Below are 24620 nucleotides of genomic sequence, written 5' to 3'. Positions count from 1 at the left end.
ATTTGTCACAGTCCCCTTCCCCATTCACCTGGAGGGAATTTCAGTTTTTCCAGAATTAAACGCTGGGGCTAATTCACATGAAAACCACCCTATCCCGAGATTCTCAGCCAACGACATGACCAGCTAGGCTTTTAGGATCTGGAATAGGGAGGGAGAAAAAAGCGTAACTGCATTCTACTTAGGTCTGGGCGATATATCGATTTTTTGATTAATTTGAGTTTTGTATCGCAAACAATTTAAGAAATAATAGATCCCCCCCCCCCCCCCCCTTCTTACTGCGGCACACGTTTGGCCGTAGCTTTCCGCCCTCCCCCTTGTTTCCGTCACAGAGATAAACACAATAGTGTAACAAGATGGCTACCAGTATAGAGAGCAAAAAGATTGTTCAAAAGAGCGATTGTATGGTCAGTCGTTTGGGCTTGCAGCAACAGATGTGGAATAAGTAACTGCATGGCGCAATGTTGGTCGAAAGTGAAAATAGAAAAAGTAAAATCCGGGGAACAATTATCCGGGTGGGGGGGGGCCCTCTCTTGCACCCGCACACAAACACACTGTATATACTATATACATCTATATATATATTTTTTAATTAAAAAAATAAAATAAAATAAAAAATGCATTGCGTAAATGAACAATATAAGTTCAACAACTCACGTTAACTACGTTCGTTAGTACGTAGTAAATTTATAGAAATGTGATAGCAAAATACCTGGTAATCTTTAATTTGACTGCTTTGTTTTAACCAGCTGTGGGTGCTTCTTTCCGTTGACATGATCGAGCAAGCGTGTATGAAGGTCACGATGACAGACAGTCAATGTCAACAGTACGTTATCCGCCACCGCCCAGAAATATTTTATTCAAGATGGACGTTTTGCACTTTAATTTCAGAAGGGAAGTAGGGGTTTCTCAAATTTAAACAAATTCTCTGTCATTTGTACTTAGATGACAAAAATAAGTGTAAAAAAAGCAGTGTCGATCATTTGCAACACTGTTCCAATGATTATTATTCAATAGTGACATCTATTCATGCATCTATGCATTTATGTAATTTTCCCGCACCTAGCCCTCCATAATTGACACATCGAGCAAATAAAAAAAATCTGTGCAAGCAGCTTGCCAGTTCTGCCACAACAAGGTGGCTTAGTAAACTCAATTTATCATGAAACTTACTGCACATTCTTCGGTTTAAAAAGAAAATATAAACCTGAATTTCTGGACATACGTATAGGATTTTGAGCCAAAATATACTTATTTTTTTATATCTACATATAACTATTTTTTTTTTGTTATGGGGTTTATCCATTACTGTTGTCATGTTCAATTTGCAGGTAGGTCTAGGTAAATATTTCTCTGAAGAATCAAAGCTCCTGATAAATGAATAAATAATCTTACCGCCAGCAGGTCCAAACCATTCTTATCCAGGTTTTTCACCATTGATGAAAGGTTGCCTGGCTTCCATTTTGGAAAAGTGCTTTTGTAGTCAGGAAGGCTTTCTACATCAGGCCAAACAACATTATCTGGCGTTCCCAATGTCCTAAAAAAATAGATATTAAAAGGAAATTGGAAAATAAGGGTAACAAAAACTACCCTTACAATTAAATCAATGCCTTTCATAAAAGGCATGCTTAGACATTTTAAAAGTCAATTTGATTTTGAACAATGTTTTTTCCTCAACATTTCAATGTATATATTCAATGTATATATAGCAATAAATTCATGAACCAAAAAGGACAAATTTACAGTAGTTTAAATTACAATTCTTGAAATGTAACCAGTTTACCAAAAATTCAAATTGTTAGGTGTGGAGCTTTGAATTTCAACCACAAAATAAACACTACCTGAAGATTCTAAACAACTGGTCTATTTCAGAGTCTCCTTGGAACAGTGGCTTCTTGGTGGCGAGTTCAGCAAAGATGGTGCCAGTGCTCCAAACATCAACAGGAGTTGAATATCGGGGCGAACCCAGGAGAACCTCGGGAGCTCGATACCAGAGGGTTACAACCTGGAAAGACAAGGATTGCATTTATCTCAGTGGTCACTTGATACAATGTCTGTTAGTTATTGTGAATTTAAAGTAGAATTTACTTTTATATGTGACCTATCAAAATATATTTTAATGTCTGTCGTTGTGAACACGAGGACCACAGTTGACGCTATTTGTATTCTTTCTTTTTTAAGAATTCTAAGAGTTGCTTTGATTGGTCGTAAAAGTCACGAAATACAACATTGTGTCCAAAGTGGCAACACTGAAGACAAGTCATTACTCCCTTTTGCTTGCACTGCCGACACACATGCTCATCAAAATAAAAGCAGCGCATAATTTTCATACATTTTATTTTGACTTCATAAATACAGCGAGGCCCGGTCAGAGACTTTGGAGAGGCTGGATGTGGCCCACAGGCCGTGCTCAGAAGTGCTTAAGTCTTCAGGTCGGGGAACAAAAAAAAAAGCACAAGACAGTGTGGCATAACAGGTCATCATTGATCCATGGACGGAGCACTCTCCATGGTTCAGCACACACTTGGTCTGCGGATTGGTGCAAGAGTATGAGCATACAGTGTGGAGTCACCTCCAAACCTCTCTGCTCATGTCCTGGAAGCATAAAAGCATGAAAAGATCCCACAGCCCTACAACAACAAAAACAACTAGCTAACAGTAAATATGAGCAAATGTCTACATTTGCAAATACACTCTTGCATAACGTGACTAACCCGTGGCTAGTCCATATTGTTATTTTGAAAACAAATCTCACATGAGCAGTGTACGCGTATGCGCATATATATGTATACATGCGCGTATATACGTACGCGCGTATATACACGTATACACGTACGCGCGTATATACACGTATACACGTACGCGCGTATATACACGTATACACGTACGCGCGTATATACACGTATACACGTACGCGCGTATATACACGTATACACGCGCGTATATACACGTATACACGCGCGTATATACACGTATACACGCGCGTATATACATATACACACGTATACACGCGCGTATATACATATACACATGTATACACACACACACACACACGTATACACGCGCGTATATACATATACACACGTATACACACACACGTCTACATACACGTATACACACGTCTATATATTTTGGCTGCCACGATTCAATTAGCCTGATTGTCGGTGACTTAACTTAAAAGTAAAGTCACCAACAATTGTGACTTAACTTGTGCCACACAAGTGCCCACAACCCAGTCAGCCAGCCACCAGGGAGCGAACGGATGGTTAAGGTTTCATTAAGCGCTCTGGTGCCAACTTCAAAATAAAAGCCTGAAAATGTTATTGATGTCCAATGCAGTAATATATTAAGCTTTTATTCTGAAGTTGGACCTCTCAGCACATTGGCAGAGAGGTGGCATGTCACAAGCTTACCTACCATAAGTCATCATTTACAATCGTTGTAGCGGCTGCCTTGACTTAAACTTTTTGGCTGGCCTGACCGCAATGAAAAACTTTTAAGTAAATAGAGAGGGAAATCACAACTTCTGAGTTCTTTGCAGTTTGTGTCCATGCACGACTAATCAATGGTCAAGCAGAACAACATATACATAGTCTTTGACAATTCACTATATTGACAGTGATTTTCAAATGAAGTAAGTGCTTGCAGCCTAATGCATTCTATGCATAAACTGTATTTGCTTCCATTAATTATAATTTGTATTTGCTTCAAACTCATGACTCCACTTTGTAATAGCACATTTATTCAGTTCCCCCTTTCTAATGTATCATTTTTTGGGTATTTTTTAAATTTTTTATTATCCATCACTTAAGATTAATTTTGAAATGAAAACTGTTACATAGTTTGTTAAAAGGTAGTGCAATAAAAAAATAAAGATATTTCCCTAACATGAGGAATAATCACAATTACAATATTGATAAAAAAAAATCATGACTATTATTTTGGCCATAATCATACAGCACTAGTCAGTCGCCAACTGTAGTTTGTTTGAGATTGTCCAATTCCTTCAAGTTCATTCGTGTCATTCAATGTGTGGGTGGCTTTATGGAATTAAACTCAAGGAAGCCTAAATTAAAAAAAATTCTCACCTCATGGGTATAAACCCTGACAGGAACACCAAAGGCCCGAGCAAGTCCAAAGTCAGCCAGTTTGATAACTCCCTTGTTGTCAATCAAAAGGTTCTGGGGCTTCAGGTCACGATGCAGGACTCGTCGACAATGACAGAAATATATACCCTCTAAGATCTGGTAAATGTAGCTCTAAAGAGGGGGTGAGAAGAAGAATATGAAAAGGTACGTGATGGTATGAAAATAAATGAACAGAAACAGAGCAAAGCAGTAATGATAAGAACACGCATAAAGTATAAAATTTCTGGTATCAATGTCTCTCCAATCAAAAAAACAAAAAAAGGTACACGGGGAAAAATCTTGAGATTCAAATTTTGCTGTGTTAAACAACCTTAAGAAGGGAAAAAAATATGCAATGTGTTTACTATTGTGGTTGTATTTTGTAGTAGTGCGGAAATACAGTGCATAGCATCACACGAAGGGCCATGCGTTAAGGGTAGCACAGATGGAGCAAATTTTATTTTATTTTATTTATTTTGGTTTTTTTTTTTTTTAAGAGTGGGAGGTGGGTCACCCACACCCCGTCGATGATTGGGTTACGATCGTGACATTCCGTCACCCATCAACCCGAAATACAAGTATAATTTACAGATTTTGTGGCTAATATGGCCACATCTAACATGTTGAACGCACTGACGTATCGCAGCAGGGCCAACCTGCTCAAGGCACTGTCTATTTACTAGACTTTACACTTCTCTGATTGGCCGATAATCAGCATGTCATGCTGATAGGATTCAATGTCATAATTTGCAGATGATCGGCTCTGCAAAATACATTTTACTCCGCATTGCGATCGTGTACAGTATATTTGAATGCAAACTAGACTTTTATCGGCCTTATCGGTATTGGCCGATAATTAACATTTATGCTGATCGGCTTAAATGTCCTAATTCGGCTATACGATCAATGACGTCATTGATCGGCTCCGCAAAAGACATTTACTCCACACGTTGCCATCGTGCACAGTATATTTGAATCCAAAAGCTGGTTTACTTTTAGCCTTGTCCCATGTTTTTTTTGGCGAAGTCCTGTAAATATTTGACGGCTAATAAAGTTATTTTTAATTTATTTACATTTTTTTAAAAACATGTCGGCAGTGTGGAACAGACAACACGTCATTCCTCCATCTTGTGATCGGATCGGTGATGGTGACTCGCTGATTGGCCCCAAAAATCCTGATCGTGTAAAGACTAATGCAAACGAGTTTATTTTTAGCCTTGTCATGTCTTTAGACGTAGTACTGTAAATATCTGACCATCAATAAAGTTATTTAAAAAAAATAAAATTAAAACAAAATTTAAAAATAAGGTGCCGGCGGTGTGGGACATACAACACATTTGGTCTTCCACGATTGCACTGTCAGACGACTGCAATAACATATTGTATTCCGATACCGCAGGATCCCGTTTTTTATGATCAGTGGGCTTCATCATCTTGTCAACTCAAACGCGACCAGATACACTAGTTACTAGGCTTTACAAAAATTAGGACCGATCAGGTTTTAAAACAAAAAAAAAACAAAAAAAAAAACCGATAACAGATCACATGGAGGAATGTGTCTAAATGACCTGTTCATTTACTGTATATACTTGTATACTTAATTGCTCCAAAAATTATATTTACAATAAATAATGTATCTTTGTTCATCTATTTATGCCACTGAGGCTTAGTGACAGACAGAACAAATGATAAATGGTCTTCTATTAGATGGCAGTAAATACATACAATAATTAATGTATCCACTTTTTGTGACATTGTTTGTTGGTGTGCCATGAGATTTTTCAATTGTAAAATATGTTCCTTGGCTCCATGAAGGAAATCACTGCTCCAGTCAGATCGTGTATTCCAACATTACATGACAGAAATAATGTGTGCTAACTTACTGCAATTCAATTATTTTACCCACACTGAAACTTTAGAGCATGATTTGACGGAACGGCGGCATGTTTACGTGCGACCGTTTGTGCTACCACTAGCTTGAAGGGTACATAAGGTTTTGTTCCCTGCTTGCAAGCCGTATCGTATTAGAAGTATGCGAACATACCTCAAGCAAGCCTTAAACGACCGTCCTCTCCTGTCCTGAGCACCGGTGACCACCAACACACGTTTTTCCCCATTTTGTTCTTACAAACACACGGCGCGATCCATTATTGTTGTTGTCGCCATGCTAACGAGTGTATTCAGTCGCGTTTGAGTTGACACGATGAAGTCCAGTGATCGTAAAAAATGGGATGCGGTGGTATCGGAATACCAGATTTTATTGCAGTAGTCTGACATAGTACAATCATGAAAGAGCAAATTTGTCTTGTGGTTTGATCTCCCCCTGCCTGCGTGGGGTTTCTTCGGGCACTCCGGTTTCCTCCCACATACCAAAAACATGCATGGTAGGTTAATTGAAGTCTCTAAATTGCCCCTAGGTGTATATGTGAGTGTGAATGGTTGTTTGTTTCCATGTGCCCTGGGATTGGCTGGAAACCAGTTCAGGATGTACCCCGCCTCCTGCCCGATGAAAGCAGGGATAGGCTCCAGCACTCCCGCGACCCTTGTGAGGATAAGCGGCTCAGAAAATGGATGGACGGATAACTTTATTGGCCGTCAGATATTTACAGGACTGTGACAAAGCTAAAAACAAACTAGCTTTTGGATTCAAATATACTGTGCACAATGGAGGCGTCTTTTGCGGATCAGCTAATTATGACAAAGCCGATCACCATAAAATGTCAATTATCGGCAGATACCGATAAGGCCGATAAAATCGGTGTAAAGTCTACTCATTACCATGGCGATGACAACAATAATGGATCGCGCCATGTGTTTATAACAAAATGGGGGGGGGGGGGAAAATGTGTTGGCGGTCACCGGTGCACGGGAGAGGACGTTCATTTAAGGCTTGCTTGAGGTATGTTTATGTACTTTTAATACTATACCACTCGCAAGCAGACAACTAAACGCTATGTAGCCTACGAAGCTAGTGCTAGCACTAACGGTTGTAAGCTAACATGCAGGCGATCTGTCTAAAGTTTTTGTTTGTTTCAAGTAATTACAGTAAAGTAATTTAATTACAGTAAGTTAGCAGCCACTATTTCTGTCATGTAATGTTGGTTAGACCTGACTGATTAGAATACATGCTCTGACTAGAGCAGTGATTTCAAACCTTTGAGTGAAAGCACATATTTTACAATTGAAAACTCTCACGGCACACCAACAAACAAAAATGTCACAAAAAGTACATACATTAATTACTGTATGTAGTTTCTGCCATCTAATAGAAAACCATTTGTTCTGTCTGTCACTATGCCTCACTGGCATGAAACATGAACAAATAAATTATTTATTGTAAATATAATTTTATTTAGCAATTAAGTTCACAAGTATAGACAATAAATGAAGAAGTCAATGAAATAGACACATTGCTCCATCTTTTGATCGGATATCGTTGTTTTTTTTTTTAACTCGCTGATCAACCCCAAAAATCTGTGTAAAGCAAGGGTGGGCAAACGTTTTGTCTCACGGGCCACATTGACTTAAAATTTGACAGGCCGCCCAAGCCTTACATATTTATATATATATATATATATATATATATAAAAAAAAAAAAAAAAAAAGCATTATAGTGTTAATACTTAGATTTACTTTTAATGGGAACAGTGTTTTATTGATCACCTTTTTTTTTGCCAGTGCATCAAAGTCTGGTGTTAGTTTTGTTGTGGAAATTCTCAGAACACATCTGAGGTGTTCTTCACTCAGCTGGGATCTGTAGGATGTTTTGTTGGTGTTCGTCACGCTAAAAGTCTGTTCACACACATATGTAGAGCCACCGTCAGCATCCTCTGTGCCATCTTCTGGATTTTTGGCAATTTGTCTGAGCTTAAAGAAGCATAAAACTCATGCACTTTGAGAGTTGAACTTCTCTTTCAAGACTGTATCAAATTGGAGATAAATCAGTTCCATCTGCAGCTCCCGTGGTGCTGTTTCAGGATCTTGTGTGACTGAATCTGGGATAGTAGTTTGTCAGATAAAGGTGTTTTGTTGAGCCTGCAAGCTTGATTTCAACTGCTGAGCCGTAGCAATCATTTCCTGCTTTGATTGGCTGTTAGCATAATCAGCATGCTTGGTAGAAAAGTGACAGCTGATGTTATATCCCTCTAAAAGCGCAATGGTTTCTTAAATTAGACGAACAGCCTTTGACCAGACTTCAGTCAAAAAGTATTTAGTAGTCCATTCTATATTAAACACTTGGCACTCACTGTCGACATTTCTTTGCTTTGGCTCACTCATGGTTGAAGAAGGGTTCAGAGCAGTTGCAGTGTAAAAACAGAACAGCCAAAGTCAAGTCAATGTATCACTGTACCTACTGGAACGACTGGGCATTACAGCACAACCTGGTGGACCCACTGGGCATTACAGCACAACCTGGTGGACCCACTCGGCATTACAGCACAACCTGGTGGACCCACTCGGCATTAGTCATGATTTTCGTATGATTTGGGCGATTCTGTACCAATCTTTGGCGGACTGAGATGGTCAACGGGCCGGATGTTGTCCGCGGGCCATAGTTTGCCCACCCCTGGTACAAAGCCTACCATTTACAGCGGCTCGAATAAGTATTTTAACACGTCACCAGTTTTCTCACAAAATATCTTTCTGAAGGTGCTAGTGCTATTGACATGAAATGTTCAGATGTTGGCAACAACCCAAGTAATCCATACATACAAATAAAGTAGAACAAAAAAGCTCAGAAATTAAGGTATGTAAAAATGTGAAATGACAGTGGGAAAAAGTATTGAACACAGCGGTGCAAAAAAGCCATGGAAAGCTAAAGCAACACCTAAAATCTATCAATAATCAAACAGCAATCGAGCACCTTGTCAGTGCTAATGAATATCAGCTGGTTCTGTCCTAATTGATGCCCAACAAAAAGGTTTCATTGCCAAGGTGTGAGCCAAGACACATCTCATGATGGGTAAGAGCAGAGAGCTGTCTTAAGACCACCCCAAACTAACAGTTACAAAACATAACGATGGCATTGGTTACAGGTGCTTATCTAAGCTTATGAAAGTTCCACTGAGTACGGTTGGGGCCATATTACGTAAGTGGAAAGCCAATCATACCACCATAAATTTGCCTCGATCAGGTGGTCCTCACAAGATTTCTGACAGAGGAGTGCAAAAAAAAATAAAGAGAGTTGTCCAAGAGCCAAGGACTACCTTTGGAGAACTTCAAAAAGATCTGGAATTACCAGGTACTGTTGTCACAGGGAAAACAGTGAGTAATGCACTCCGCCACCATGGCCTGTATGCACGCTCACCACGCAAGACCCCATTGCTGAGAAAAAAAAAAAGCATGTCAAACGTCATTTAACGTTTGCTGAACAACATTTGGACAAGCAAGTAAAATACTGGGAGAATATAGTCTGGTCAGAGGAGAGCAACATTTAACTGTTTGGTTGCAATAATGCACACCACGTTTGGAGGAGAAATGTCACTGCACATCACCTTAAAAACACAACACCAACAGTGAAGTTCGGAGGTGGGAACATGATGGTGTGGGGCTGCTTTTTAGCAAACGGTACTGATAAACTTCACATTATTGAAGGAAGGACGAATGGGCAAATCTACAGAGACATTCTTGACAAAAATCCTCTATGATCTATGAGGAAAGCAGCAGGAGAATGATCCAAAACATACAGTCAAGGAAACCAAACTGTTTTCACAGAAAAAAAAATAAAGCTGCTAGAATGGCCGAGCCAATCACCTGACTTGACTCCAATCGAAAATCTTTGTAAAGAACTGAAACTCTCGGTCCATAAAAGAAGCCCATGGAACCTTCAAGATTTAAAGACTGCTTGTATGGAGGAATGGGCCAAAAATCACACCAGAGCAACGCACAAGACTTTCTTGAAGCTGTCATTGCAAACAAAGGCTTTTGGACAAAGTATTAAATAAATACCAGTTGGTGTGGTCAATACTTTTTCCTGTGTGAGTTCACATTACACACAACTTAATTTATGAGCTTATTTGTTCAATTTTCTTTGTATGTATGGATTACTTGGGTTGTTCCCAACGCCTGGTAAAATCTATGTCAATGTCAATTTAGTGAGACAAATGTGTTGTACTTATTTCAGCCGCTGTATAACATTATGTTTTACAAGGGTCAACTTAAGCAGTCTCGCATCGCTATTTGCGGAGTCAAAATTTGCACCACAAAACACAGAAGCAGAACTGCGGATCACAGATTGTTCGTTATATTCGACTGACGTGACAATGCGACTTTTCGTTACTTAAAAAGGTGGAAGTGAAGCGAAGCTTGGTCACTGGCATGGGAAGGGTAAGGCTGAATTGATGGGGAAAATGCAATAGCAAAAGACAGAAACTGGTGCAAGTGTGTTAATATTTCATGGTAAAATGCAAGGCGAGCACCAGTAACGTTAAAGGTTGCAACACGAGGTTTCTCTCCATCAAAGACGAAGGGTATACCAGCTGAAGAAACTGCACAGTATGTGAGCTTTCATTTCTCAGGGGATAATCCTTATCATAAACTCCGTATTTGATTTCAGATTCAGTGCAGCCACTGCTGTCACTCATATTTACATCGCAGCTGGTGAGGCGCAAGGTACATTCAGACTGCTTGAATGGGAGTGAATGTTCTTTGGTTCTGTAGTAATACAGTACACATAATTGGAAAAAAAAATATTAGTAACATCGTATCAGAATGCTTTAGTTAAAACCCTATAATCTCACTGTCATAAAATTGAATTGATTTGTTTGTAATAGAGGAATAGCTCAGATAAAATGGTTATCGTCAGCGAGAGCTGCAAGGAATGCAACGTTATCAATGTCCTTTCACCATCGTTCCTGTCATAATGTGTTGCATGATTTTGTTTGCATATTTAGGACAAAAATCCTGTTTTTGTTTTAACTCCTGTTTTTTTTAAAAAAAACAAGCAACAAGTATTTCCTCATGTTTTTGAAATTGTAGGGTGAAAGCTGCAGCTGTCTTCTTGTGTGGACTGAATGGGTCCCAACATGGCGGAAATCAAATGCCAGCATTGAGGGAAATATCCCGGTCAGCACCATATTGAGAGAACAAGAACCGAGCGAGTTAATTTTTGGAACAGTAAACTTAGTTCCAATTTTTTTTTATAAATATGAACAAGTTCATTTTTGGTGAACTGAACGTTTTTTGAACTAGTTTGCATAGAAAAAGAACTCATCCAACACTGAAGTTACTTACAGGGTGCTTAAACGTTTTGCTCAGTGTAGCCAACTGTGACATATGGCCAGTCTACTACCATCTGATCTGCAAGTGGCTACACTGTGAGCCGTACAGTAGGTAAAAACCGTGGCAAATGTGGTCAGAGAGGAATAACGGCTAAAATGGGTTGTGTACCCAAATGGAAGAGGATTTCAGAGGATCCTTGAGTAATAAAATATTCGATAGCTTCAACCCTACATTTAGGGCGGCACGGTGGACGACTAGTTAGAGCGTCAGCCTCATAGTTCTGAGGACCCGGGTTCAATCCCCAGCCCCGCCTGTGTGGAGTTTGCATGTTCTCCCCGTGCCTGCGTGGGTTTTCTCCGGGCACTCCAGTTTCCTCCCACATCCCAAAAACATGCATTAATTGGAGAATCTAAATTGCCCGTAGGCATGACTGTGAGTGCGAATGGTTGTTTGTTTCTATGTTGCCCTGCGATTGGCTGGCAACCAGTTCAGGGTGTACCCCGCCTCCTGCCCGATGACAGCAGGGATAGGACAGCATGCCCGCGACCCTAGTGAGGAGAAGCGGTTCAGATAATGGATAGATGGATGGAAAACCCTTGCTTTTACCATGCCTCAAATAAAATAAGCAAAACTGCCCGTCAAAGGAAAACCTATTTCGAATCTAGTTTTACAGCCCTGATGTGCAGACGCTATGCGCTGATGTTCACGCTCCAGTACAAGTGAAAAAATAACGCATACAGAAGTAGACTTCCTTTTTAGTTTGCTGCAGGTCAATAATTTAAGTTAAAACATTTTTTTTTTTTTTACAGATTTCCCAATTATTATTATTAATTATTTTGCATGCAGAAATAAACAAAAAATAGCAAACAGGAAAAGAAAAATGATCATTTCAGATGTCAAAAGCAGAGCTGCCAACCTATAATAATTTACTCCCAGAACAATTTGCCTGAATTTCCAAAATTCTGAAAATGTTGTCAAGGACATTTCTGTGCGACAGTCATAATAAAAAAAGACATCCTTCCACAACCTCAAACAGTCACACTCCAAACTCCACTATGGCCAAGGCCAAAGAGCTGTCAAAGGGCACCAGAAACAAAATTGTAGACCTGCACCTGGCTGGGAAGACTGACTCTGCAATAGGTAAGCAGCTTGGTGTGAAGAAATCAATTGTGGGAGCAATTATTAGAAAATGGAAGTCATACAAGACCACTGATAATCTCCCTCAATCTCGGGCTCCACGCAAGATCTCACCCCATGGGGTCAAAATGATCACAAGAACGGTGAGCAAAAATCCCAGAACCACACGGGGGAATGTATTGAATGACCTGCAGACAGCTGGGACCAAAGTAACAAAGGCTACCATCAATAACACATTACGCCGCCAGGGACTCAAATCCTGCAGTACCAGACATGTCTCCCTGCTTAAACAAATACATGTCCAGGCCCACCCGAAGTTTGCTAGAGAGCATTTGAATGACCCAGAAGAGGATTGGGAGAATGTCATATGGTCGGATGAAACCAAAATAGAACGTTTTGGTAAAAACTCAACTTGTCGTGTTTGGAGGAGAAAGAGAGCTGAGTTGCATCCAAAGCACACCATACCTACTGTGAAGCATGTGGGTGGAAACATCATGCTTTAGGTCTGTTTTTCTGCAAAAGGACCAGGGTCCTCATGTACAAAGACTTGTGTGGATTTCCTACTAAAACATGGCGTACGCTCAAATCCAGAAAATGTTTGAATATGCAAATGACAAATGAACCCTGCACCTGAGATGCCGATCTCTGCTTGATCAGAAAAAAGGAAAATGAGCAAGGTAATGAAGAAAAATACATTTTCTGAATGTGAAGTTGCTCAATGAAGTGGAGGCACGCAAGACGTTAACAACACGCGAAAGAGGAGTGAATGGGACAGCGCGCGTGCGGCTGTCAATGCTGCGGGGTCGGAACAGCGCACTCACGCTGAACTAAAAAAAGAAGTGGTCAGACATTAAGGTGGATGTGAAGCGGAGGACAGCTGCCCACTGCCAAAGTGTGGCCAAAAAAAAGGCGGAAGAACCGGCGCGGAGGGCCTCACCCCGTTCGAGGAGAGAATCGCTGCGCTCATGGGTGATGGGAGGGCATGTGGCTGACTATGATCACCCCACATAGGTTAATACCACGCATTTTTAGAACTCATAACAAATGTGTTTAAACAGTAACCTACACTCAGCCCTGTGAGATAAAGGTTCATGCGTAAGTGTGTGTGTGTGGTATTTGTCATAAATCTTTTGAAATCAAATAGAAGCAAATCAGCATATCAAAGAGGATAGCAAAAACTTTTACTCCTTTTATTATTACTCAATTTATTATTTTAATACAGGAGAGAACACGCACACTGACAAAAAAAAAAAATCATGTTTTATTTTTAGGAGAAGAGGGGTAAATGTCAATTTAAACATTTTAATCATGTGCAACCGATGCACATGTTCAAATGAAGTAAATTCAAAGGACTTTTTTTCAGTGCATGTGCTGGAGTCACAAAGAGATTGGGGCAATAGATAAATGCCCCAATGGTGATCACCTTGATCAATTAATAGGTGTCCTCACAAATATCAGTGTTTCATTAAATACACTGGTTAAATGAATTCTCAGTCATTGCCTCAATTGCATTGTTGAAATAAAATGTTGCCGGGCATGAATTGTTCATCAGTGCTAATTATTCATGTGTCTCTGGTGTGCAGCTTTATGAGAACAGTTTCCCAGCATCACTAAGTGTCGCCGAAGCACCAAAAGCTGCAGAATCGTGCGTACGCCAGCCATGCAGTTGACGGGTCACTCTTGATACATCTGAACTTTACTGTGAAAAAGAACAGATGCCACGTTTTTGCGCGTACGCACCTTTTATACATGAGGCCCCTGGACAACTAATCTGGGTAAAGGAAAGACTGAATGGGACCATGTATCGTGAGATTTTCCTTCCATCAGCAAGGCCATTGAAGATGAAACATGGCTAGATTTTTCAGCATGACAATGATCCCAAACACCCCACGGGCAACAAAGGAGTGGCTTGGTAAGAAGCATTTCAAGGTCCTGGAGTGGCCTAGACAGTCTCCAGATCTCAACCCCATAAAAAAATCTTTGGAAGGAGTTAAAACTTTGTGTTGCCCAGGAACAGCCCGAAAACATCACTGCTCTAGAGGAGATCTGCATGGAGGAATGGACCAAAATACCAGCAACAGTGTGTGAAAACCTTGTGAAGACTTACGGCTTCTTTATACTCGCGCTGACGTCTGGAGAGGAGGAGGAAGTAGAAAGGGGAGGGGGGGAAAAAAAAAACAACAACATTGTCCTAGGCTCTCAATGGGTGGCCCCAGAACTGTTAACACCTTTTTTCCAGAGCGCAGTTTGCCATCAACCATCTCTTTCGTTGTACATGTTCTGCTGCGGTGGATTGGTGCAGCGCCGTGCCGCTGAGGGTGTACATAAGATGGGAGTTCACTGCTGTGAGCGCAATTTTTGACTTTCATTTTAAAAAGCCCATAGCATTTTTTTGACAGCTATAATTAATAAATACTTGTATTAGATTCATTCACAGGGTTCTTGCAGGTTTTATAAGTTAAATTTAGAGAGAATTCAAGATCAACAAATTTATGGTTCACAAGTGGACGAAGCACGAAAACGAGCTTCGCCAAGTCAAGAAGACGAAGCAGAGTTTCCGCGGAAACAATGCAAGGTGGCCCGAGTTGGAAGACCAATTCGATCAATGAATTAATGATCAAAGAACAACCGGGAGAAGCGCCTCTACAGTCACAATTTGCACAATAACATTTGCAGAAGAAATGAAAATCGAACATTTTGAAGGTCCATCTTGGTGCTTTCTTTTTATGAAACGGCGCCATCTATCGCCGGGCGAGTTACGCCACCATATGTGAATGGATTGTGGATGGCTGCACTAAGGTACCTGCTTGGACTGTTGTCCGAGCTTTCGCGAAAGCCGGCATCATTGCTGAACAGCCCCCGGCAACGAGACTGACTCCGACGAGTACGAGAGGGAACACGCCATGTTTGATGGAGAACTTGCCCAGCTGTTCATTTCGGATACAGAAGATGAGGACTTTGATGGTTTTATGGATGAGGATTTATCAAAAATTATCAAAATAACAAGTACATTGTTAAATACTAAAATGTTAAATACTTCAATAAAGTATAACCGAACTCAGTTTTGCTCCTGCTGCCTTTTTAAATACATATGCTTTAGCGTGCATGCATTCTAGCGTGCATGCATTCTACCGTATATTTTAAGCTAGTGTATGTTTTACCACTGCCTGCGCCCAATAATACAGGTGCACCTTATGTATGTGTTAAATACAGAAATAGACCCCATAACTGAGACTGCGCCTTTTATACGGTGCGCCTTATGGTCGTGAAAATACGGTAGTTTAATTATCTTCCTCTCGTTAGCCTCTTTGTGTTTCCCTATAGATCCCTCATAGATTTAATTAAATATTGCATAACATTTCACTCTTGGTTGTGTTTTGAGTTTAAATAAGCCTCTGTCAGAACTCTTAATTTTTCCTCAATTTTATACATATAAAAAGTGACGTGGTGCCCCTTTACAAGACAAAATTTGTTTGATTCTTGCGTTAAACGTCTATAGGACTAAACTGGAAGTGAACGCAGGCATTTACCTTCCTTCGTATCTTTTTCCGAAATTACATTTTTATTTTAACCAATACACTACACGGCGCATCAACAAACAAAAAAGTCACAAAAAGTAGATACAGTAATTACTGTATGTACTTCATGCCATCGAATAAAAAAGCATTTATTCTGTTTGTAACTATGCCTCGCCAGCATAAATAGAAGGATCAAAGATACATTAGTTCGCAGTAGACTTTAAAGCAGATCGATATCGGCCGATCATTAGCATTGTATGATCAGCTTTCATGTCATAATTTGACGATCTGATCAATGACGTCATCTATCGGCTCCGTAAAAGAAATTTACTCCGCGTCGTCGTCGCGTATGAATCCAAAAGCTAGTTTATTTTTAGCCTTGTGGCGTAGTACTTTAACCATCAAGCCCAATTAAGTTGTTTTCAATCGTCATCGGTGTGGGACTATTTTGCGGTGTCTCAGACAAACGTGCAACTTATTTGCAGTCTGCGCACAACTTAAGTTCGTCGCGGGGAACGTCATCTCAACGCTTCAACACAACAAATTTGATCGGGCACCTGAAGAATGTACACGAGTAGCATGCCGCAAAAAAAACAAAAAACAAAAACGTAAATAAATAAAGGCAAAGCCAAACGGACACAAATTCTGGACACGCGTCCATATAGCCAGGACATTTAGAAAGTTAGAATAAGCATGTAATTAAGAGTATTTAATTGCAATAAAGTAATTTAATTCCAGTAAATGAGCACCCATTATTTCTGTTATGTTGCTATAATGTTGATTTCGACCTAAACTTATGTCAGTGGCCAATCCTTGAATGCCTCCTAGAGGTCATTGAGGTTTTAACTTTTGTCTAAAATGCTAGAGAATAATTTGAGCTGGGATGGGCTCAAACACGCCCGCAACCCTTGTGAGGATAAGCTGTACAGAAAATGGATGGATACAGTACAAAAGTATATACAATAAATGAACAAGTCATGTAAACAGACACATTGCTCCCTCTTGTGATCAGATCTGTTTGTTTGTTTTTTGTGTTTTTTTTTTTGTTTTTTTTTTTATAAAACAGACCCAAAAATCCTGATTGTGTAAAGCACAATTTTTTGAGGAGTTAAGTTAAAATAGATAATTTCCCACGGCACACCCGAAGATCGCGCATGGCACACTAATGTCCCACAGCACACTGGTTGGGAATCACTGGACTAGAGAATACTTTTGAAGATATACTCAGTATACAGTACACAACTATATACAGCAAATCAACAAATCACTTTGACACATTGCTCCATCTTGTGATTGGATCGGTGATTGATTTTTATTTTTTTTTAATCAACTCTCTGATCGGCCCCAAAAAACCTCATCGTGTAACGCTTACATTAGAACGTGGGTAAGTTTAAAGTATATTAATCCATCCATTTTCTGAGCCGCTTCTCCTCACTAGGGTCGCGGGCGTGCTGGAGCCTATCCCAGCGATCATCGGACAAGAGGCAGGGTACACCCTGAACTGGTTGCCAGCCAATCGCAGGGCACATACAAACAAACAACCATTTGCACTCACATTCACACCTACGGGCAATTTAGAGTCTTCAATTAACCTAGCATGCATGTTTTCTGGATGTGGGACGAACCCGGAGTGCCCAGAGAAAACCCACGCAGGCACGGGGAGAACATGCAAACTCCACACAGGCGGGGCCGGGGATTGAACCCCGGTCCTCAGAACACTAACCAGTCTGGCTGCGTATATGAAATATAAATATTTAATATAAATACCATGCGAGTAAAGACGTACAAGAAGTACATTGCAAGAAATAGAAACCAAAACTATTGTCCGTACATAAGCTATCCAATTAAAACTGTCAGCAATGTTGTTTGTTTGCAAAATAGGGTTTTAACTTTGACATTTGAGTAATCCGAATTTAATACACTTTAATAGACAGACTTTTTTTGCTACCATGGTTGAAAACAGAATTGGCAAGTCCATAGACATTTTTGATGGCACATTGAAATCTCATCCACTGGTACTTTGATACAGGCTGCAGCGTCCATTACAAAGTTGATGTAACAAAAACATTAACATGACAAATATGGAAGCCATAATTTATTAACTATTACTACCTGTCGCATGATAATGTTCTTGACAAAATGTTTTAATTTGGACAAATTGTCCTCTGTGGAGTTTGCATGTTCTCCCCGTGCCTGCGTGGGTTTCCTCCGGGTACTCCAGTTTCCTCCCACATCCCACAAAACCTGGATGGGAGGTTAATCAAATTTCCCTTAGGTGTGAATGCGAGTGCGAATGGTTGCTTGTTTATGTGTGCCCTGCGATTGGCTGGCATCCAGTTCAGGCTGTACCCCGCCTCCTGCCCGATGATAGCTGGGATAGGCTCCAGCACTCCTGCAACCCTTGTGAGGATAAGCGGCTCAGAAAATGGATGGATGGATGTTCTGTCCCTTTTGTCAGAGCTGCAAACCTATAAAAATTCACTTCCAGAACAAAATTGAGGGTTACCTTGACTAACATCAGGTCCATGTACTGGCCAGAAGGAATGGAGTCCAGGTATTTCTTGAGGTCCATGGACAGGAACTCAAAGATAAGATAGAGACGGGACTCCTGCATCAGGACATCAAGGAGTCTGGATAATCAAACATCCTTTTCTTTAACATTGGATGATTGTGCACATTTCCATACACTGTACATTTACAATTTATTATACTTTATTTGGCATGTAAATGTCTTCCAAAGTATGAAGACACTGATGTCATGACTTAGGGGGTGGGGGGAGGAACAAATTGAACATTTGTCTATATTTTCAAAGAGGCATTAGAAAACTACCTGCTTATTGTATGTACAGTGGTACCTTAACGTGAGAGTAACCCAACTTGTGAGTTTTGAGTTACAAACCACCGCTTGACCCATTAGTTTGTGCTGTGACCAAAAATGTTATTTGAAACAGTATTTTAATTCTTTTTTTTACTGTATTCCTTGAAAATGAGTTAAACAATCACATATTTTGATGAGGATTTTTGAGCTAATAATTGTTTTATTTTGTTTTTTATTCATTTTGTTCCACACAAGGCGGAAGACTGGTTAGGGCGTCAACCTCTCAGTTCTGAGGACAGGGCTTCAATCCCCGGCCCCGCCTGTGTGGAGTTTGCATGTTCTCCCCGTGCTTGCGCGAGTTTTTTCCAGGCACTCCGGGTTCATCCCACATCCCAAAAACATGCATGGTAGGTTGAAGACTTTAAATTGCCCGTAAGTGTGACTGTGAGTGCGAATGGTTGTTTGTTTGTTTGTATGTGCCCTGCGATTGGCTGGCAACCAGTTCAGGGTGTACCCCGCCTCCTGCCCGATATAGGCTCCAGCACGCCAGCGACCCGAGTGAGGAGAAGCGGTTCAGAAAATGGATGGCTGGCTGTTCCATACAAAATATGTATTTTATAAACTAATGGAAAAATGAGCATTGCAATTCATTCCATGTAATTTTAAAGAAAATCAATCAGGATATATAGTGGACCCAAAAAGAAATGTTAAATGTTTAAAATTAATTAAGTGTATGTATGTATTTTTTATTATTATTTTTTTTATATAATTTTTTATTATTTTTTTTTAAAAGAAGTTTCAAAATGCGGTTACCAATATTTTTCCTTTCACCGCAAACTAATATCGGCTCCAAATATTGGTTGACTACTAATAATCAGCCATGAAAAAAAGTATCACTAATATCTCAACAATTGAGTACTAAATTGTTCTCAGTTGTTGCACATTTTCAGCACTTACCTTCAAACTTTTAATCTAATATCACAACTTACAGTAAAAAGGTAAACAGCACTTTATGCCCCAACGTAAGCATTGTTGTTCTGGCGTTGTTCCTATTCGGAACCCGTTTAACGCGGTGGATACGTTCTGGAACCAACCTTACGGTAGACACCACAAGAACGTTTTCTTCCACAAATACATTTATCCCTTCCAAATGCTTAAAATTAAAAAGGGTGCTTCATAAAGTTTAAAAGTTTGCCTTGGCGCCCGTGTATGGGAAGACAGCTAGGCTGTGCGTTACAGAAACCACACTAATTCTCATAAGAGGGCTTTTAGCTCAACCGTAAGTGCACTCCACTCCTAACAAATGCCAGCACGGGCCCCAGTGTCGCCGACGGCGGAGAAGTGTCAACTTAGTAGCGTAACACAGAACACAACGTTGAGCAAAAACTTGGGAGTAGGTTAGGGGGTGAATGTAATGGGAGCCAGTTGGGTTGTGTAGATGTACACAGAGCGAAAACAGACTGGTTACTCTTGCTCGTTACATATTGTTGTATTTGGAGATTGAATGATTACAGATTTTTTTTTTAGCTGACTATAATGTGATTAAAGTACAGCCGAAGGCAATTAAATGGATACATTTTCAGCACAGCAGAGCAGTCTCCAACCTTCGTGAAACTATGAATTCATAATTTCAGACATTTTATAGTCAAAACAAAGTTTTACGAAAATGTATTTTCCCTTGCAATGCTGGAGGGCTAAACTACGACGAGTCATTGCAATCCCATAACTTTGTAAGGGAATTTAAAAGCTATTCGGTGCTGCAGCGTTGACGTTCAATAACAACCACAGCTATGACGATAAAATCAGTTTCTATTATTACACATAGTGTATAATTACAGTTTATGTGACAGTTGATGCAAACTCTCAGGCTGGCAATAACATTTTTTGTAAGCACCTTTCATAAAAAGTGCAGCACAATCCGCTTTACATTATTTTATTTTTTTAATTTAAAAGATAAAACAAACCCGCTAGTCCACAAGGACGGAAGACACACACATACAGGTTAAATACCGTAATGACCTAATAACCTGAGGCTGAGTACAGAGCATCAAGGTGTGGAAACACTATTTCAGGGAGCCGTCCGCACCAAGACCACGACCAATCACGGCTCCCAGTGCAAGGGCTCCCCCTGAGAAAACACTAGAAATAAATTACTAAAAAGATATTAATCAAAGCTAAAAATGTATAGATGACAAAAACAAACCCATCCATCTATTTTTGTACCGCTTATCCTCACTAGGGTCACGGCCGTGCTGGAGCCTATCCCAGCCTGACTCTGGGCAAGCGGTGGGGTACCCCCAGAATTGGTCGCAAGCCAATCACAGGGACAGACAAACAACCATTCACACCTACGGGCAATTTAGAGTCTTCAATCAAACTACCATGCATGTTTTTGGGAAGTGGGAGGAAACCGGAGTATCCTGGTGAAAACCCATGCAGGCACAGGGGAGAACATTCAAACGCCACACAGGAGGCTGGATTTTAACCCGGGTCCTCAGAACTGTGAGGCAGACGTGTTAACCACCGTGCCGCCCAAAAAAAACAAATGACTAAAAATGTAGAAGCAGAAAGTTAAGATACAATGCATAATAAAAATAAACTAACATATGTAAAATTGAAGTAAGTCAATCAAATGTTAAATTGTAAAAAGGTAAATTAAAAAGGTGGTTCTTGAGTAGGGCCGGACAATTCAATTTTAATCTTGATTGCGATTTTGGCTGCCACGATTAAATGAGCCTGATCGGCTGCGATTTATCATCATTTTTTTTTTTACATTTAAAATGCGGTCTGCGGCATATGAAGCACTTCCTCTCAGTCACCCTCAGTGGAATTACTCAAGTGAATCATGCCTAGAGAAGCAAGTACAGAAAAGATTAGAGCCAGCACCTCAGAAAGGGATCGACATCAGTTTTCTGCACGTGTTGATTCAAGTCAAAAGACTTAAGTTCCCGTATTTTAGGAAACCAACATTTTCTAGTATTAGGGTTATACTGGCTCTGTGGTGCCTGAATAAATGTGAAACATGAATTAAAATCAGCAACGCATACCTGAGTGAGACATGGTTCTGCCGAGACGCTTGAAATCAGGTCATTTGGATTTCTCGAGCTTATCTAGGTCACTAACTGTCTCCCGAGCCAGCGCTGTCAACAAACTCGTGTGGACACTCTTATGACAAAACCAAGTTGTTTTTGTAAATGAAATTGACATTTTTATACTATGTCCATTTTAGAGAGTCACTCTATTGAGGTCTAAATCACCCAATTATGGGACCTTTAAACAAGAGGCCATATGTTCAGAGTGCAGCAGAATTGTCTGCGCTGCAAAGTAACCATCTGAAAAATGTTTTTTTCAGCCATCTGAAAAAAACTGCAAAACACAGTACAAGGAACATGCGAAGCCCTCGCACATTTATTTCTCCTAAGTGGCATTAAATACACTATGAACAACGACTGCGGTAAGGCCAGGCTGCAGTCGAAAATTTAAGTTAAAGGTCCCATAATTTGGCTATTTAGAGCTCCATAGAATGACTCTCTAATATGGACTTAGTATAAAAGTGTCAATTTACTTTCCAAAAACACCTTGGTTTTATCATACAAGTGTCCAGAATAGGCCCCTCTGACAGATAAGCAGTGTTTTTGAAATTTCATATTCACTTACTCCATATTTGGCGAAGACCACCCCCCCCTTTCCTCTGATTTGTTGCCTCCATGTTGAAGACCCACTTTTGAGAGCACGTTTGTCATGTTGACGGCGCTTGCTCAAGGGCAGCGAGGTAGGCGGATATCTTGGCTAGTGATGTAGATGAGCTCGAGAAATGCAAATTACCTGATTTCAGGCCTCTGTGCAGAGAATCCCTGACGATTTTAATTTATATTTCACATTTACTGAGGGACCATAAAGCCAATATTACACCCCAAATACTACAAAAAGTTGGTTTGGTAAAATATGGCACCTTTATGCTTGCCCGCACAATGACTTTTCATACTCAGCATTACGGAAGCACGTAACTTCAACATAAAAGCCTCACATATTACACTCGAGGTGGCACGGTGAGAGACTGGTTAGAGCATCTGCCTCACAGTTCTGAGGACCGGGATTCAAATCCCAGCCCCGCCTGTGTGGGGGTTGCATGTTCTCCCCCTGCCTGCGTGGGTTTCCTCCGAGCACTCCGGTTTCCTCCCACTTCCCAAAAACATGCATGTTAGGTTGAAGACTTTAAATTGCCCGTAAGAGTAAATGTGACTGGTTGGTTGTTTATGTGTGCCCTGCGATTGGCTGGCAACCAGTTCAGGGTGATGGCTGGATAATACACTCGACAATGCTGTCCTGACCACAGTGAAAAAAGACGGAAGTAAATCGAGGGTAATCACAACAGTCAACTTCTTTGCAGTTTACAACCACGACTGCTCATGCAGAAACCACGGACTTGTGGTCGAGCCAGTCAACAGATCAGTCTTATCAGTCCATTTTATAAATACGAACTTCGAACTCAAGACCCAATGTCTATAGAAGTCCTTTTTCCCTGGGAATGATACTGGAGAGAATACAGCTCCTGAGATGAGAGATTCATTAGCGGACTGGGATTTGAAAGAGGACCAACAGGTTTGTGTGACCACCGATAACACATCTAACATGACCAAGGCGTTGGAGTGAGCGGCTGGACTCTGACTTCAGATCTTTGGACACAGGCTACAACTCGCGATGGGTACATTTTGCTGTGTTTATTTCAATAACTTTTTAGAAGAAAGAGAAATGGGTGGGTGTGTAACATCTCTCTTGTATGTGCATGAGTGTATGTACTGAATGTGTGTGTGCGTGTGAGAAAAACTGAGAGTGAGAGATGGAAAAAAATAAATAAATACAAATCTGCTTTAGTCTAGTTATTTAGCTGTGTTGTGATATTTGTTTTATATTGTACATCTATTTCTCTAGATAATGCAGTGGATCAGCCATGCAACAGGTATCCGCAAAAACTTCGTATGCCACTTCTCACACAGATGGAAGAAGAGAGTGGCACTTGAGCAAGCCCAGAAGCGGCTCAACCTTCCAGTCCATGGACTCATAACTGAGCCAGACTGGTGTCAGAGATGAAGGCAAAGGAACAAGCTCACTCTAAAGGTTGGAATGGATTAAATGAAAACAGTTCATTCCATTTAAATGCATTATCTTACAATTTAGTAATGGTTTGAGTTTAAATTGATCTGAACATTGTTCTTCATACAGCGATGATCATTATTATGCTACGAGACTGCTATATAGTGCAACCAAAACCTAATATTTATTTCATTTTTCAGTGCTTTCTAGAATTCTGCTGAGTGCACAATAGTGGAAGAAGTTTCACCCCCACCCACCAAGGCAAAGAAGTCTCACGCAAACTGCTTCAAGGATAGTACTAACAGATCCCATTGTTGCCATGTAAGCGGAGCTAAATGCCTACATGCAGTCCGCAACAATGAAAACGTATGTGGTGGTGAACACACAAAATCAACTTTCCTCTACTGTCTAGCATAACAAGAAAGTACAGGCCACCAGCCCTTCAGAGAGAATTTTCAGTACATCAGGCAACGTTAGTTGTGAGAGGTCCTGTCTAAAGCCAGACATGGTAAACAAACTGGTGTTCCTGGCAAAGAATCTTTAGAAGGACTGTAAAGTTATAAAATCCTTCAAGCCATATATGCAAGCATAAATTGGTACAGAACAGGACACACTGATGCAGTTAACACACACACGGCAACTCAGGTCAAAAAAAAAAAAAAAAAAAAAGAAGAAAATCCATACGCCGGAGTACTTTAAGCAATGCAT

The 24620-nt window shown here is 40.3% G+C and overlaps 1 protein-coding gene across 2 annotated transcripts in view; it reads right to left on the bottom strand.

The window, feature by feature from the left end:
• Positions 1–24620, bottom strand: part of cdk1 (cyclin dependent kinase 1) — a 35431-nt gene that overhangs the window by 5774 nt on the left and 5037 nt on the right. For both annotated transcript variants that reach the window (XM_061689684.1, XM_061689686.1), the window contains exons 4-7: positions 18507–18630; positions 4086–4256; positions 1839–2002; positions 1393–1534 (exon numbers count right to left, since the gene is read on the bottom strand). In XM_061689684.1, the coding sequence (XP_061545668.1) occupies positions 1393–1534; positions 1839–2002; positions 4086–4256; positions 18507–18630 (601 nt within the window). The remainder of the gene's footprint in view (positions 1–1392; positions 1535–1838; positions 2003–4085; positions 4257–18506; positions 18631–24620) is intronic.

Source organism: Phycodurus eques, chromosome 11 (genome assembly GCF_024500275.1).
Source record: "Phycodurus eques isolate BA_2022a chromosome 11, UOR_Pequ_1.1, whole genome shotgun sequence".
In the NCBI taxonomy this organism is placed as follows: domain Eukaryota; kingdom Metazoa; phylum Chordata; class Actinopteri; order Syngnathiformes; family Syngnathidae; genus Phycodurus; species Phycodurus eques.
Note: the sequence above shows the minus strand (reverse complement) of the source record. Positions and strands in the feature narration are given on the sequence as shown.